This window comes from Sarcophilus harrisii, chromosome 6, assembly GCF_902635505.1.
Source record: "Sarcophilus harrisii chromosome 6, mSarHar1.11, whole genome shotgun sequence".
Classification (NCBI taxonomy): Eukaryota; Metazoa; Chordata; class Mammalia; order Dasyuromorphia; family Dasyuridae; genus Sarcophilus; species Sarcophilus harrisii.
In genome coordinates, this window is record NC_045431.1 from 171,158,459 (window position 1) to 171,176,593 (window position 18,135).

The window sequence follows — 18,135 nt, forward strand, 5'->3', positions numbered from 1 at the left end:
GAAGAATAATGGACAGGAATTTGGAATTAGTTAAGAAACTTGAAAGGATGTCTTAAAACCCAGCACAACAAAATAGGGGAGGTTCTTGGTTCAATAACATACATTTAATTATCTTAGTAAATTTCCTTGAGAGTTATGCTTGTCTGCTCACAGTAATGATTCACCAATCAATTTTGTTAATATTCAGAGAGAGAAAATTCTCCTAATCTTCCACCTGAGAAGAATAATTCAACTTTTAATTTTAGAATGAGAAGCAGTGTTGGACCATGGAATAAAACCATCTCTACAGATTTGTTAAATTTATGTTTTTTATAGAAATACCAAAATAGAGGGAGAAATCAATAGGGAAGACAATTGAGCAGACTCACTGTATTTATTTTTATATTTTTTTCCTCCTGCCCTCTGAAGAGTTCAAAGAGCTGGCACTAAGAAGAATTAACATCCCTCTTATATCATTAACCTCAGAAACCAGTAAAGCTTCTTTGTAGAAAGTTAAACCCAACTTGTCAGGAAAAAAATACTTTTAGTCCTTTCCTGCCTCTGTCCTCTCTTCAGTCTTCACAATTGTTCCCTCAGAACAATAAGATTTCCAATAAATTTAGAGATTCCTTAAAGAATGACATTTAAATTCCTACTTCAAGATCCCATTGCCTCTTAGATATAAAGAACAAACATCAATATGGGAGAAACCATTGTAGTTTGGTGTTATTTCCTTTCATGATCAAATAATTTCATTGCTTGAGAATCATTTGCGGGTATATCAAATTTAAATAATATAAAACGCAGTATAAATATAATTTAATAGGCTGCTTCAAATAAGGAGAAAGTAAATGCAACAGTAATAACAATAAAGATAACAATATACATTCATAAACTGCATATACATTTAAAAAGTACAAAGCAACATGGTATATAATTTTATAATGAATTAAATTTAACTGAATGAGTAACCATTTCTGCAACATTATAATTTAGCCAATATAGTTTTATTTTTTGTGACCTATTGACTTTTTCCATATGTGCACCTAAGTTGGTTGATAGGATAATCACACTGTCAATATTTCTAAAATGTGTTTTTCTCTCCATCTTAAGGAACTCTACTGAAAAGATTTTAGATATTAAAGGTATGGCCTCTGAGTTCAGCCCTTCCCATCTTGTCTGAATTATGTATTCTTATCCCTAGATAAAATTACTAGTTTTTATATATAGTGTCTTTTTATATGAAAAGATGCTTTATTATTTTTTCTAGGAGCTCTCTGTACTATCTTGGAAGCAAGCTGAGTCTCAACATTCTTCAGCTGCTGTTTCAATATAATAGTTTCATTTTAATCATCATTTAGTGTTTCTTTTGTCTGATGTTGATGGTCTTGTTTCAATGATAAACTGTCTTTTGTAACTAAAATATGAAGATTGTGAAGGTTTTTTTTTTAAAAAATGTGGTTCTTTACTCCACTTTCCAATTTCTCTTTCAGCTAAGATGTCTTAGATTAATTTTTTTATTTTCACAAATGAAGATTTTTTTTCTGATTCCACTGTATTGTAAAATTGTAAAATCCATTTACAGATTCTCTATAAAATGGTCTTTAAATCTGTTACTATCTGGCTCTCTTTTCTTGCTTCTTGAGAACAAAAATAAGAGGATATTTTAGAGCTAGGCCATCTTGAGTTATTCCAGACAGTTATTCCTTTGGCAGTACTGCATTCACACTCCATCTTGACTACTATGTCTGTTAACTTTTAAAACTTTGGAAGAGCGTGGCACAGATTAATATCAACTTGATATCCAGTTGTTTCCAATTTCTCATGACTCCATTTGTGTTCTTAGTACACCATAGCTGTTTGCCATTTATTTCTTCAATTCATTTTACAGATGAGGAACTGAGGTGAACATAATTAAATGATTTGTTGAGAGTCACATAGCTAGTGTCTGAAACTGAATTTGAACTCCTGAAGATGAGTCTTTCCAGCACTCTATCCATTGGTCAACTAACTTCCTCTTAATATAATCTAGATGCCATCTAATTTCTGGGTTATATATCAAGTTATACCTTTAGTCTAGTCTAATCTCAGGTTTTACTACTCCCCTTTATATTTCTTGCTTTATTTTTTAGTATGAACTACAAAGTTAGTAATTTATTCCTCTTTATACTGAGCAGTAACCTTAACAAACAATTCTATGCTTCCTTTGATATCCTACCAATCATCTCTCATAGTTCTTATGAACAGGTTTGCCATGTGAGTCTAGGGTGGATGTCTTTTGAATCATATGCAAGTTCAGAAACTAAGGCATTCAATTAAGCTAATTTTTTAATATATTTGATTTCATAGTGATGATTTTATCTTGCTGGATCAATTTTCTAACAATTAATCCCTGGGAGATATGGTATTTTCCTGAAAGTTTTCTAACATTGGTTTGCAATGTCTTTCTACAATGATTTAGCTAATTTTGGTTTTCACACATAGACTTGGCATCTTAATAACTGAGGAGATTTAGCCCTTTCTTTTCTCACAGATGAACTATCTTTTTCTACCATAGGAAACCTTTGTATAATTTTTCAGGAAGACACTCTAAGGCTACATGATTTTTCCAACCTTGCATTCATTATTTTCTTAAATAGAACCAAGTATGGCTCCCATAATCAAGGAGTGAAACTAAGACTTCTTATTAACCACTTGTATATAATGGCATCAAGCCATTTGGTTCCATTGAAGAGAATGGAGGGAACAAATTAAATAACTCCTTCATCTTTTGCAGCATTTCTCCAATATTATATAAAAATTATTCAGATCCTATAAGTATAACATTCTGAACAAACATGAAAAAGGGTGACTACTGAAGTCTAAACTTTAATACATAGGTAACTTTGACACTTAATCAAGGTAATATGTACAAATACTTTGATGTCTGTAATGTTCTTCTCTAAATTATAATGTTCTCTGGGAGCAGGTTTTTTGGGGGGCTTCTGGAAGCAGCCTTAGTTTCAGCTCAAAGTAATAATCACCTCAAATGCAGCCAAGAGTTAAAGTCCAAATCCTTTATTGTTTCCTTTTAAGTCTTGTCTCCTTCCTTGGGCCCGGTTAGCTTTCTTAGAGGCCTATCTCTCTCCTTGGTTCCTGCCACTAGTCCTTTGCCTCTGCCAGCTTCAGCTTCTAGCTCCCTCCGAATCTCCAGCCAGCACAAAGGTGGAATATTGAATGAATCTGACTCCGCCTCCGAGAGTGGGCTTGTGGTCTAGTGGGCTTCCTCTTTAGTGGACTTGAGAGCTCCTCCTTATATATGCTCTCTTAAAGGTGTGAATCTTGTGGAATTCTAATAAGTACTAAGTACATCTAGAGAACTGTTAAGCATCCTGCTAAACAACCATTGTCTCTATCAATTCCACTGACTTAGCACCTTGTAAGAATTCTAACATCTCCACCAAGTAAAACATAGCAAGTGTTACTGTATCAGGTACAAAGTAGTTCTGTATACTTTAAGAGATTGCTAACATTCCGAGACAAAATTTAATGGGAAGGATACTTAGAGCAGTTAATATTTATATAATACCAGTGCAAATGTTGCAAAGCAATGTACACTTTTTGAATTAAGAAATGAATCATAAACATTTAGAAAGAAAAATATGTTAATTAATCATAGACTTTATTGTCCTAAGGTAATTAAAGAATAGATTAATACTTTCATGTTAAAAGGGAGAGAAATGGCACACAGTCTCAGAGGAGATGATACAGAGGTTGTTGTTGTTTGTCCTTTCTCAGGGAGGACCAATTGTATCATCAAGATGATGTCTTGACTTGCAAGGGAATTGTATTTAAGTGAGGCAGAATGCCACAAAGTTGTCAGCCTTAGTCCTTCAGAATTTTTGGAATACATGGGAAAGATAAGAGCCAAGATAACTGGTAATGTGCCAGGATACAGTGGGTAATTTTGGCTTTTTTTTTTTTTACCTTAGCCTTTTCTAAATTAGGTCTTTTCTAGGTTACAGTTATTCTGAAGTAACAGAAGTTAAAAAATGTTCAGAAATATTTTTGGGATAAACAAACATTACCACTTCACCAAGCAATAAAAGCAAAGTATATGGCTTTGGTTTGTCCCAATGTAACCTCGAGGAGTGTTCCTCTAGTTGTAATCTAGTTGAAATTAAGTGAGATCTTGAAATAGAATCCAAAGGCACTCCTTGAGTAATATCCTTGGAAATTCAATCAACGCCATGTTGATGAAAAGAATAATTAAGCAACACACATTTCTTTGGGAAATGAAGGAATTTAAAATGGTAATAAGTGACTAAGGATATTGCTATTAGAAATTATAGCAGTATTAACATAGAGCCCAGATTAGCAATTTATTTAAATTTTGCAAGGAAATGATAGAGACTGTAATTTGGTGATGACATCTTTATGCTCCATATCAACCTCCTTAAGTAGACAATAGTCTGGCCCATAAGATTATGGGGGAATCACTCTCTAAAGAACTCACCACTAAGTTATCTAGAAGTACTGTGGCTAAAGGCAGCTAAGTGGACAGAGTGTTGAGTCTATAGACTCATGAGTTCAAAATCTACATCCAGACACTAACTGTATGACCCTGGACAAGTCACTTACCTCTGCCTCAGTTTCCTCATCAATAAAATGAGTTGGAGAAGTAAATGACAAACCCATTCATGGTTTTTTGCAAAGAAAATCCTAAATGGGATCACAAAGAGACAGGTACAATGAAAATGATAGAAAGAAAAGTTGTGGTCACTGAGGGCCAGAAGAAAATACAACAAATCATTAATAATATTTAACACAAATGGTCTCAATTCCATTAAAATATAGAATTATGGAATGGATAAAGAAATTTTTCTTAATATCTAATGAATGCACATTTCATACAAATAGTTAGATATAACTATTAATCTAAATAGATTAACTTTGATAAAATCAGTTTCCCCCCCATGATATACATTTTAAATGTTTTATGAGATCTGTATTATACATGAAATTCTCTGATATGGATATGGAAGTATTCAATATGAAGGATATGGAAAATTTCTGGCTCCTTATATATTTACAAGGAGATCAACATAACAAAATGAAAGTTGGGTCAAATATTCAACAGAAAGCTTGCATGCTATTAACATAATCAAAGGCAGAATAGTTATAACAAAGGAGATCATTAAAATGCTAAGTTTTTTGCAAAATTGGAAAATGATGAAACTGGATAAGATTCATAATTATTGGCTCAAATGCTTCATGATGGCTTATAGTGTATCTGAATTTGAAGTTGTACTCATGGGTAACACTCATAAGGGTTATCCCAAGGAACTTATTTAGATAAGTCTTGTCCTTTGAAATGATGATGCAGTGCCCTATTGATCATTCAGTGAGTGACTCAATCAGAGGGAAAGGGATTGTGGAAGCAACTTTTTGAGTTTGAGAGGGGAGGGAAGGGATGGAAAAAAACATATAATATCTACTGTGTTCCAGGTATTGTTTACAAATAAAATTTCATTTGACCCCCACAAAAACCCCACACAAGGTAGTAACTATTACTGTTATTATTTGAAGTTGAGAAAAATAGAGACAAAAAGTTTCCTTAGAGACCCAAAGTTCATAAGTGTCTGCAAGTGTATTTGAATTCAGGTCTTCCTGACTCCAGGGCTAGTGCTCCATCTATTGCCACTGTACCACCATCTGCCTCTGTTAAGTTGGATATCCTCTATATCTTGATCTTAAGATCATCAGAAATGAAAACCACATAATAATAATATCCAGACACTTACTAACTGTATGACTCTGGACAAGTCACTTGTATTTAAGTGAGGCAGAATGCACAAAGTTGCCGTAATAAGGAAGATGTGCCTCCTGTCCTATCAGTTACTGGAGCCTTTCTGAAAATAATCTTTCATTTGATATTCTAATTTAGGTACCCAAAGTCGCATTTCATTGACTCAAGTAATAGTCTGCAGAACATTGATTATAGAATAATAAAGGATCATGAATTATACTTGGAAAGTTTCCATAAAAATTCCATTTTTGTATAATACAGCTGGTAATTTGTATATTATAGGTGGGCAAGTCTTTTAACTTCTAGCCTCATTTTCCTCACCTGTAAAGTAGAAATGCTCTACCTGAAAGAGTTGTTATGAGGACTGAATGAGATAATATATAGAGTTTTGAAAGCCTTTAAATAGAGAGGGCATATGCATTATGGAATTTAATATGAAAGTGCCTCAAATTTTTAAGACAATGGTGATGACAGATGGAGGGGTGTCTATGAATGATCACAATGCTCCATGAGATTTTAGTATAGAATACTTTCAGTTACCAGCTTAAAGTCTTGAATAGTTTAGAATCTTAAGTCCAAAATAAGTCATGATTGCAAATATCTTCCACTTCTATGGCTTATCTTTGAATATAATTATTCAGTAACTGATATATGAAATTTGATCATCTTAAAGTGGCATATAAATGCTAGTTGTTGTTATAATCAATTATTATTGTTATTATTGTGGTTGTTAATTACTTGATGGTTTTTCAGGTATTGTTTGGCTGGTCGCTGTGATCGTTGGATCTCCTATGTGGCATGTGCAGCAACTGGAGGTATACACTCATATAGCTATTTCATTTTGGAAATCTTCTCTTCCTCACTTGCTGTGAAATTTTTGCATGTTCTCTTTCTTTTGCAACACTCTTCACACACTTATTTCCTTGGGAATCTTCCAAGAAGCTAAGCTAGGAAGGGATTATTTTTAGTAAATGGGGTCAAAGAGTATTTTATCCAAGCTCTTCTTTGCTATTACTTTTCTTCGGAAATTGTTACTTAAAAAATAGACACTAAGGCCTCTATCGCCCCATCTCTGCTCCCTGAGAGTGCTTTTTCTCATTCACTAGTGCTACCCCTAACTTTATAGTGGAAAACAGTTTCCATTAAGTAGTAGGACTTTTGCTCATTTATTATTGTGTTATTCCCTATCACAATTGCCTAGCAATTGCTGTCCTGTGTTGTTTACATTAAAAAAAATCTAATTGATTGACTTTATACTCGATTTCCCTCTAAAATCCTAGATCCTATTCTCCATAGCTTCAGAGTCATATAAATAGTGATTTGGATTTCAATTGCATTTTAATTTTCATGGAACATTTCATATGAATTGACCCTGTAAAAGTCCAAGGACTAGCTCCACTTTAAAATCATAGAGTGAGAATTAGAGAATCTCCAACAGAGAATGTAAAAGGCTTTGTTGTTCTCTATTTCTTCTTTCTCTGGGTGAAGAGTCAAGCCATCAAGAGAAAGCTGACTACTATTTCTAGTCTGTTGGATCATAAACTCCTGGTTATATTCTTCCTTAGCCGTTCTGAATATTAAAGGCAAAAATTCTATCTTCTATATTCTAGATGAAAGACAGTGGGGCCATTAGAGTTGTACACACTTCTGCCCCCATTTCCCTCCCAGGAATGAGTTTATTTTTTTCTTCAAAGAATCTTTCTCTATTAACAATAGAAAGCTTTCCTCTAGGCATATAACTCATCTGTCAAATTTGATCATTAGGTGAATCTAAGAATTCCTACCTTGTTAAAAGTAGAAAACCACCTACTCAACTGAGTTACTTGATTTGGTTTTGGGGATCATTTTACTGAGATGTATTTTTTTGCCTGGAGCTGGGTAAGAAGGTGAGAGCTTTTATATACTGACTCTACCTTCTCCATTTCTACCATCTTACAATCAGGTAACTTGGTAGAAGGTAACTTGGTGACAGCTAAAATTATGAGCTAGCTAGGGAAAACTGAGAGAGTAAGTGCCTAGAGTGATGAGTAATGTCAAAGTACACCTTCACATCCAGAGTTAGAAGGTCAACAGAAATCTTTAATGATAATGATTCTCAAAGTGGATGTCACCAGTTTTGCTAGATGTCTTATGGAACTCATCTTTCTACCTCAAAGCTTCCATGTATTCTGTCCCTTACTTCAAAGGTACTTTGTTTCCTCCCCTTCCTGGCTTGTCAAGAAAATCATAGTATAGTTCTCTTTATGGAGGCTCAATGCTGCCTTTTCCAGCGTGAATTTTGGGAAAGCAAAGATAGAAGTGGGGAAAGTAAAGATGGATATCCTGAGCATTTCCAAAGTCTGGGCAATGAATCTAGAGGCCTGAACAATGTTTTTTAAAACTAACTTAAACTTTTGTTCTGCCAAAGAATGCTGCATAAAGAGTGATAATCAATGATCCCAAACCTGCATTTCCACTGGAGGAAAATGAGACTAAGCAAAAGCATAATAAAAAAAGCATTTTTATTTTTTTGGTGTTAAGTACAACAACGGTCACCCATCCCAGGGAGGTGCCTCACTTTTTTTGTTTCAGCTTACAGGTCCATTTATTTAAAGAATCCTAATATTCCTGAACCTTGCAACCATCACAAACCTGAAAGAGCTTGAGTATCCCCTGAGGATTCAAGGTCTATTATTCACTTCTTGAAATGCAATGACCTGACACAGGGAGCAAGAAGGGTGTCTCAGGCTTGGGAATACAAAAAGGTTTTCTGTATTCACTTGGGTTAGCACAGAATCATACCATCTACTGATCTTCTCTCAGAACTCAAAAGCAGACATGTGACTCTAAGGGATTTAAAAGTTACAAAAATAAGATATGTCTTACTAGAAATGAAAAATTGAGAAGCAAAGAGTGATGGGTTTGGAGTGAGGGAAATCAGAGTCAAATTGTGGTTTTATCTCAGTAGCTACATATTCAAATCTTGGGTAAATCACTTAAGTTTTCTAGGTCTCTGTTTCCTTATTTGTAAAATGAATATTTTGAAGTTCATTTCAACCCTGAATCTATTACCCTATGACTGCATGATTGATGGTGATGGGGAAGTACCTTATTGGGGAAAAAAATCATTCTTCAATCATTTTGATCCTTAGAAGGTAAAATTATCAGTGCTTTAAAACTCATTAAATTGTATAAGATAAAAACAATTTTACATGGTATATTAACACAAAGAAGTGGACCATAATGTTTTTTTGGATTTTCAGAACTGATTCCTTTTTTCTTTTATAGATTAAATATGATTTCTTATATGAAAAAGAACACATTTGTTGCTTGGAAGAATGGAGTAGTCCTGCCCACCAGAAAATATACACCACATTTATCCTTATCATCCTCTTCCTACTGCCTCTTGTGGTGATGCTTGTCCTTTACAGTAAAATTGGCTATGAGCTTTGGATTAAGAGAAGAGTGGGAGATTCTTCAGTTCTCAAAGCTATTCATGGAAATGAAATGTCAAAGATAACAAGGTTGGTTTGTTGACAGATTTGCTCCTACTTAAAAGACATTCCTATAAATGGCACAATCAAAACAATCATTAATATAGCTATTTGTATACATTATCTTATGAAAATCTTCTTAATAAGTCTTTGAAGTAATATTATCCCCTCACTTTACAGTGGTAGAAACTGAGGCTCAGAAAGCTCAAATGACTTCTCTAGGATTACAGAGCTCAGATGTATTAGACACAAGATTTGATTCCAAGTCTTTCCTGATTCTTAACTATAGCAAAGTATCTACTTTTTCAAACTCTCAGGTGAATTCAATCAAATTGAACTACAAATTGAAAGTAGCTAAGACAAATCCTAGGTCTCAATCCTAGAGATCTAGAGACCCAAGGATGAGTACTTGGCATACATTTACTACACTATTTGTCACTCTCTAGTGGAGTCTTCATTCTTTACCAATTCTCAGTTTTCCTAGTCACTCCTCCAGATGAAAATCACTCCCTCCATCTACCTTTAATCTGTCCCTCCTCTAAACCAGTTTACAGTTTCCCTCCCAACCCTCCATATCACTTCACACTCAGTAACCCTATTCTCTTGCCAGGTAATTCTCAGTTCACCAAAGTTCCTTGAATATCCAATGAATTTCCTGAGGTTGCTTCCTAAATTAGGCAGGTGAAAGGGAATAGTGACATCTCTTCCCCAGAACTGCTGTCCAACTGTGGCCTTAGTACAAGTGCATGGTTACATACATGCATGCATACAAGCATACATGTGTTTTGGAGCTAGTTCCAACACATCATTGAATATTCACATGTATGTGCATGCATATGTCTGTATTGTACAATGTGTTTATATGCATATTTATCTATTTACATGTACATATATAGATATATATATGTAAATGTATATATGTATGTATCCTAACTACCTACACATGCACATTTATACATATGCACATGGTGTGTGTGTGTGTGTGTGTGTGTGTGTGTGTGTGTCTTCAGGGGTATATTGGAGTCAGCTTAAACTGCTTTTCAAGAACCAATTGTTAAATTTTTAATGTGACATGTATATCTCAGAAAATGTTGCTACAAATCAGGGTTTGATTTTTGTTATTCTTGGCATTATTGATTGTTTAGACTTACGACTTAAGAAAGTGATGTAGGTCAGACTTAAAACTCTGTCTTGCAAATATGTTTTTGTGTGAGGGAAACAGTTGCTAAGCATTTACCAGAACATACATACATGTGTATATATGTATATAAATAAATATATATCAATTATCTATTATAGTGTAGCAGTTTTTGCTTCCAGCACTAAAATTTTTGGTTTATCCTATATGTTCACAACTATAGTATGTGTTTATATGTATATACATATACACATGTGTAATCTTTTTAAAATCTGCATTTTGTTTAAAGTACTTGCTGAGTGGACAAAAGTGTAATTATTTTTGAAGTACACATGCAGCAAACTAGTGGTTTGTATGTTAAACATTTGCTTTCCACTTTCAATTTCCTGTTTTTCTATTCCTTTTTTTTTTTTTTTTTTTTGTTCAGTTATTTTTCAGTCATGTCTGACTTTTCATGAGTCCATTTGGGATTTTCTTGGCAGATACTGAAGTGATTTCCCATTTCCTTCTCCAGTTCATTTTGAGAAAACTGAGGTAAACTGGGTTAAGTAACTTGCCCAGGATTACACAGCTAGCAATTATAGCAGTCCAAAAATGGAATGGAGTGCCTTAAAAAGTAATGTGTTTTCCCTCACTTCAAGTATCCATATAGTTGCTGGAGACATCACTGAAATAGAAGTTCAACTTGATGAGCTTGGCAGTTCCTTCCAGTCCTGATATTCTGGGATTGAATCTGTTTTTAAAAATGTTACTTTATATTATTCTTCTATTATGTTTTAAATATTTTCAAATATTTCCTTTTTAGAACAAATATTTCCTTTTGAAAAAGTGACATTAAAATAGAGCTTAGAGAATCTGAGTTTTTCTTAAAAAAATAAATGTGTTATTAGGATAGTTCACAAAAAAGAGTATGTGATTAATAATAATGAATAAATGGCAATTAAATTTTTCTTATCTTAAAAATTGCTTTGTGTTTAACAGTGCCATGCCTGGGATCCAGTTCCTCTTGTTCCAATTCATGTGTTCTTTCTACTAAATATATAAAACACTTTTCAAGGTATAAAACATTAAATATATGCTGGTTATTATTGTTGCTGTTATTTACATATTTCCCAATCAACTACCCTAGGAAATATATTTATGTTTTCTTTCTTCTTTTTTTTAAAGCCATCTATTAGATAACTCAGAGAGTAGAATGCCAGACTTGGGTTCAGAAAGATCTTAGTTCAAATTCTGCCTCCGGCACTTAACTGGCTGTGTGATACTGAGCCATGTCATGATAGCTTACATTTACAAAGCATTTTCAAATCTGTGAAATGTATAATATTCATTATTTCATGTGATCCTCCCTGTGAGGTACGTATTGTTCTTACCTCCATTTTATTGATAGAGAAATTGAGGCTGAGAGATGTGAAATGGTCTATCTAAAGTCACATGGGTAGGGATTCTCTGAGGTAGGATTTGAATTATAATCTTATATATTCCAGGTTCAATATTATCTACTGTGCTATAGTGCCTCTCTCATGAAAGGAAGACCAAAGTTGACTTTTCTGCTGATGTCTTGAGTAGTATTTGAGAAATGGTAGGTGAGAATTCCTGGCCAAGTAGACTAGCTAGCAGATAAACACACTCATTTGCAAAAGAATCAGGATCACAGTGACAATAACAAATGTAATGATGCATGGATTCACAATCATTCTGGAGCTGATTGCTTTTTTCCTCCCAGGAAGAAAAAGCGAGCTGTCATAATGATGGTGATGGTTGTTTCCCTCTTCACTATATGCTGGGCTCCTTTCCATGTAACTCACATGATGATGGAATATAGTAAGTGCTTATCATTCCTAGTCTCAAGATGTTACCATTTCTTTGCTTCTGATAACAAGTTATATATTACTATATATAACTCATAATATAATAATATAATATTATATAAAACATATATAAAATAAAATAAAAATAATAACTAACAATATAATATAACAAATAAATATCAAATTATAAAAATAATACAAATATAATAATAATAATAATTTACAATAATAAAAAATAAATAATGAGCAAGTGCTTAATATTTAACACTGGCCCCTTCCCCATTCTTTCAGAAATACACCACTATTGGACCAAGGGACCTAGATAGTAATTAGGTTGCATTCCTGCAGATGGGACTTGAATAATTGCAGATATTATGGAAGAATTTAAGATTGTTTAGGCATATTAGTTTATCACATCCCCAAAAGTGAATCATTCCATTTTCTTTTAGAAAATGTACACATTGTGAAATCTAAGAAACAAAGTTTTCATCTGTCCTAATTTAAGTCTTGACTGGAAGCTGGTAGAGATTCCAGTGTCCTGGATTTCAGCCAGAAATGTTTAGGTTACATTTTCTTTTGTTTTTTAACACCTTGTTTTTACATTGTATTTTTGCCCTTACAACCAATGCTCTACTAATATGCCAGTGAATGTCAGAGAAGCTCATAGTAAAAACACACATTGTTTAAAGTCTACAGCTTTCAAATTGACCTCATTGAAATTGATTATATCCTTAATAAGGAAAATAAGGATGTGGAACCCTTTTAGCCAAGGATCACATATGTCATAAAGGATATGGGTTGAATTTTAAGGATTTATTATTTCTCTGGATTACTTTCCCTCTAAGGTCATCATGGTACCCCCAATCTACCACTGCTAAGGTTATTGTCATAAATCCTCTTTACAATCATGTGGATCAATAAAGCTCAAGGTATGAACTGGTTTCTTTCTAGGATAAATAAAGCAAATGAGATTTTACAGACCTAGTGAGAAATGAGGACACCTTTGAGTGAGCCACTTTAACAAGAAATCTGAGGAACTTTGAGTCATGGCCTTGGTAGTCTCCTAGGAAGTATTGCTCCTCAGTATGATTCTTCTGCAGAAGTTTTGATGGTTGCTCCTAATTAGTGTTCTACTCACTTCCCAATTCCTCTGAATAGTTATATAATACAATGTAGTTTATGGCTTTCATTGCCATAGATGGAAGGAAGTGGGTAAGCACTTCTTAATTTTCATTTCCCATTTTGGTTCTTCTGGTGACCAAGGTATCAGTACATCTCTCCACAAGATAACATTGTCTTTCTTTTGCCATTTCCAGGCCATGGTGAAACCAGAGAATAGTCCAAGGACTACAGGATATATTCTAAAATTACCTTCACTTGGCAGACATACTTGGCCTTCTGAATCCATCCTCCTCTTAATTCTGTGACTTCCTACAGACCTTCTGCATTATATCTTTATAGAATCCTTCTCAATGTGTAGAACCACTTAATCCCTGCAGATCTTTTAATTATATCCCTGCTCACAAAATCAGATGGGGTCAGGATTGATTGCTCAGTGCTTCCCCCACCCCCACTATCAGGACAAGTAATCTTTTTTATTGTAGTTTTTTTTTCTATTTACAAAACATATGCATTGGTAATTTTTCAACACTGACCTTTGCAAAACGTTCTGTTCCCAATTTTCCCCTCCTTCCCCCCATTTCCTCCCTTAGAGAGGTGGTATTCCAATATATGTTAACATATATGTTAAATCCAATATATGTATACATATCCATACAGTTATCTTGCTGCAAAAGAAAAATTGGATCGAGAAAGGAAAAAAAAACCTGAGAAGGAAAACAAAAATGCAAGCAAACAACACCAGAAAGAGTGAAAATAATATGTTGTGGTCCACACTCAGTTCCCACACTCCTCTCCCTGGTTGTAGATGACTCTCTTCATTACTGAACAATTGGAACTAGTCTGAATCAATTCATTGTTGAAGAGAGCCATGTCCATCAGAATTGTTCATCATATAATCTTCTTGTGACCATATACAAGGATTTCCTGGTTCTGCTCATTCCACTCAACTTCAGTTTATGTAAGTCTCTACAGGTCTCTATGAAATCATCCTGTTGGTCATTTCTTACACAACAATAATATCCATAACATTCATATACCATCATTTATTCAGCCATTCTCCAATTGATGGGCATCAGTTTCCAGTTTCTAGTCACTACCAAAAGTGCTGCCACAAACATTTTTGCACATATGGGTCCCTTTTCCTCTTTTAAGTTCTCTTTGGGATATGAACCCTGTTGTAACACTGCTGGAGGACAGGTAGTCTTATGTGTCTCAGTGACTCCAAACAATCTAGAATAGGGATTTTTATTTTTATGTCACAAATCCTTTTGGCAATTTGGTGAAATCTCTGGAACATTTTTCAAAATACCTTTTAAAATTTATAATTGAAGGAGATGCTAAATTTCATTTAATAAAAATAAAGATGTTATTTTTTTCCTGTCTAAGATCAAGGACCCCTTGAAATCTGTCTACAAACCACTCATGGATCCCAGATTAGAAACCCTGATCTAGCAACTCACCAGAGCCTCCAATTTAATGTTGCATTCTTATTTGCATCTTTAAATTCCAAAAGTCTCTTGGGGTAATACTGGGTGGAATTATTCAAATTACCTGAGCCTGCTTTCCTTGACATACAGAATAGAAAAGTGGGAAGGAGAAGAAGGGTTACTAAGCCCTTCTGCCTTGCCAGGAAGAAAAAAAAAAAATTGCAACCTTCCATGTGACAGATACCTTATTATATCAGATGATTTTAAAATCCATAGATATACGTATATAGTCCTTAAAAGTACTTTAAAGTACATAGAAGATGTAAAAGTCCAAAGAAATCTTCTTGTGAAGTGTACTAAATATTTTATGGCTTGGTAGAGAGAATACTGGATCTAGAAACCAAAATCCTAGTTCTGAGTTTCAGCTAGGTATATGTCAGATTGGCTAAGATGAACAGGAAAAAAGACCAATAAATGTTGGAGGGGATGCAGGAAAACTGGGACACTGATGCATTGTTGGTGAAGTTGTGAATGAATCCAACCATTCTGGAGAACAATCTGGAATTATGCCCAAAAAGTTATCAAACTGTGCATACCCTTTGATCCAGCAGTGCTACTACTGGGCTTATACCCCAAGGAAATACTAAAGAAGGGAAAGGGACCTGTATGTGCCAAAATGTTTGTGGCAGCCCTGTTTGTAGTGGCTAGAAACTGGAAAGTGAATGGATGCCCATCAATTGGAGAATGGTTGGGTAAATTGTGATATATGAATGTTATGGAATATTATTGTTCTGTAAGAAATGACCAGCAGGATGAATACAGAGAGGATTGGAGAGACTTACATGAACTGACCCTAAGTGAAATGAGCAGAGCCAGGAGATCATTATATACTTCAACAACAATACTGTATGAAGATGTATTCTGATGGAAGTGGATTTCTTTGACAAAGAGATCTAACTCAGCTTCAATTGATTATTGATGGACAGAAGCAGCTACACCCAAAGAAAGAACACTGGGGAATGAATGTAAACTGTTTGCATTTTTGTTTTTCTTCCTAGGCTTTTTTTACCTCTTGAATCCAATTCTCCCTGTGCAACAAGAGAACTATTTGATTCTGCACACATATATTGTATCTAGGATACACTGCAACATATTTAACATATATAGGACTGCTTGCCATCGAGGGGAGGGGGTGGAGGGAGAGATTGGAAAAATCGGAACAGAAGTGAGTGCAAGGGATAATGTTGTAAAAAATTACCCTGGCATGGGCTCTGTCAATAAAAAGTTATTATAAAAAGTAATGACTAGGTGTACCCAGAGAAATTGCTTAACATAACTTTCAGTTTACTAATTTGTAAATAGAGGTGATTAGAGTAGATGATGTGTGTTCCTTCTGCCTCTAAAATCGAATATTCAGTTTCAAGATTCTGGGTTTTATTCAGAATGGGTGTTTCTTCCAGCCATTAGGTAAATGTTGCTGTGGCCTAAAACAATTTAATATCTTGAAATATAAGTAGAGGGGTTGGAATGAGGTTTGAAGTGGACTAAGATAAAGAAAAAAAAACCCTTAATAATTTCAAACCAGATCCAGAATCCAAGTTATTCCTAAGTAGAAGTGATTGTCAGAGTAAAAGAGGGATGTTAGATAGTGGGTAGGGAAGTAGCATGGAGGCCTGAGTTCTTGCAAAATAAGACAAATCTTATTTAACGGAACTGCTGGATCCAAAGAAGAAATTCTAAGGTACTAATAGCCATTCAATCAGATTGTAATGGCTTAGAAAATGCCTTTTCCACAATAATTTCTGAAAATTCTTAAAAGTGAGATTAATAAAATTGAATATTAGTCATTGATTTAATCAGTGAAGGTAGGAATTGGTCTGATTCAAGAACTATTACATGACTAATGTGGAAATTCATTTAATATGATTGTACATGTACCTATGTACCTAAGATTGATTATTATCTTGGAGAGGGCTGAGGGGAGGGAGGGAGAAAAAATTGAAATAAAAATTTTACAAAATTAAATGTAAAACACCTACTAAATAAATGAAAGAAAAACCCAGTGTATTTTTCCATTTTGTGGGTTGGAGCCTGAGGACTTATATGTATTCACAGAGTCAATAGATTTCAGCACCCAAGAGGCAAATCTTAGCTTCTGGCACTTAGGCCAATGCACTGCCCATTGTACCAGAGTATTTTTTTTAATAAAACAAGAAAAATGAGTAGGGCTATTTTATTACTGGCCCTACTTGATGAATCTGTGTGCTAAAACTGTTGCTCTTTCTTTTTAGGTAATTTTGAAAAAGAATATGATGATGTCACCATCAAGATGATTTTTGCTATCGTGCAAATCATTGGCTTCTCCAATTCTATCTGCAATCCTATCATTTATGCTTTCATGAATGAAAACTTCAAAAAGAATTACCTATCTGCGATCTGCTTTTGCATTGTCAAAAGGTCCCTCTCTCCAGGTAGAAGGCGGGACAGGCTGAATCATCGAAAAGGTGCAGTGGAGGAAATGAGGAAAGAAGCCTTCAGTGATGGCAATATCGAAGTTAAATTGTGCTAGCAACCAGAAGTAGTACAAAAGCCTAAAGGGATCTCACCGTGTTTAACACTGATTTTTAAGAACATTCTCTATTAGGAGAACTCTGTATATGGAAGTGGAAATTAATTGTCCCTTGCATTTGGCACTTTTATGTATTATACAGAATCATTTTGGGTGATTTCCATTTGGAGGAAGAAAGGTCAAAGGCTTTTTATCAGCTTTGAATGGTAGACTATTTAATGGATCTGTGGTTATTTTGGACATTTATTACAGTGAGAATTGACTTGGAGTATATCTGAAAGTGCTAATGTTTCCAGAAGTTGCTAAGGGAGCTAAGTGTATGTTTCCATGTGACAGAAGTCAAATAGACATTACTGATTTTGTTGGATTTCTAAAACATGAAGCCATTTTTAAAAAAGATGGTTGCTAAATTTCTGGGAAAATATTGTAGCGTTATGGGTGTAGAAATATATAGAGATCTTCTGGTATTAGGAGTAGCTATTCATTACAAGGATAACTGGGTGGCATAGTGAATTGAATGCTGGACTTGAAGTGAGGAGAATTCAACTTCAAGAATTCAATTCTGACCACAGACACTTATTAGCTATATGACACTGGATAAGTCACTTAACCCTGTTTCCTCACTTATAAAATAAGTTTGAGAAAGAAATGTAAAACTACTCTAGCATTTTTTGCCAAGAAAATCCAAATGGGGTTGTGAAGACTTGGATGTGACTGAAAAATGATTTAACAACAACAAAAAAATCCATTATACATCTGATGATAGAAAGTCATTAAAAAGGAATATAAAAGACTTGGAGGATTATAAAGTAAATTTTACTAAATTCA

At 34.3% G+C, this 18,135-nt stretch overlaps 1 protein-coding gene across 1 annotated transcript in view; it reads left to right on the forward strand.

The window, feature by feature from the left end:
- The window catches only part of QRFPR (pyroglutamylated RFamide peptide receptor), a 69,190-nt gene extending 51,267 nt beyond the window's left edge, over positions 1–17,923 (forward strand). Inside the window, exons 3-6 of the mRNA XM_003772773.2 lie at positions 6,521–6,582; positions 9,035–9,270; positions 12,105–12,202; positions 17,030–17,923. Of these exons, the coding sequence (XP_003772821.1) occupies positions 6,521–6,582; positions 9,035–9,270; positions 12,105–12,202; positions 17,030–17,307 (674 nt within the window). The 3' untranslated portion in view covers positions 17,308–17,923. The remainder of the gene's footprint in view (positions 1–6,520; positions 6,583–9,034; positions 9,271–12,104; positions 12,203–17,029) is intronic.
- The last annotated feature ends 212 nt before the right edge of the window (positions 17,924–18,135 follow it).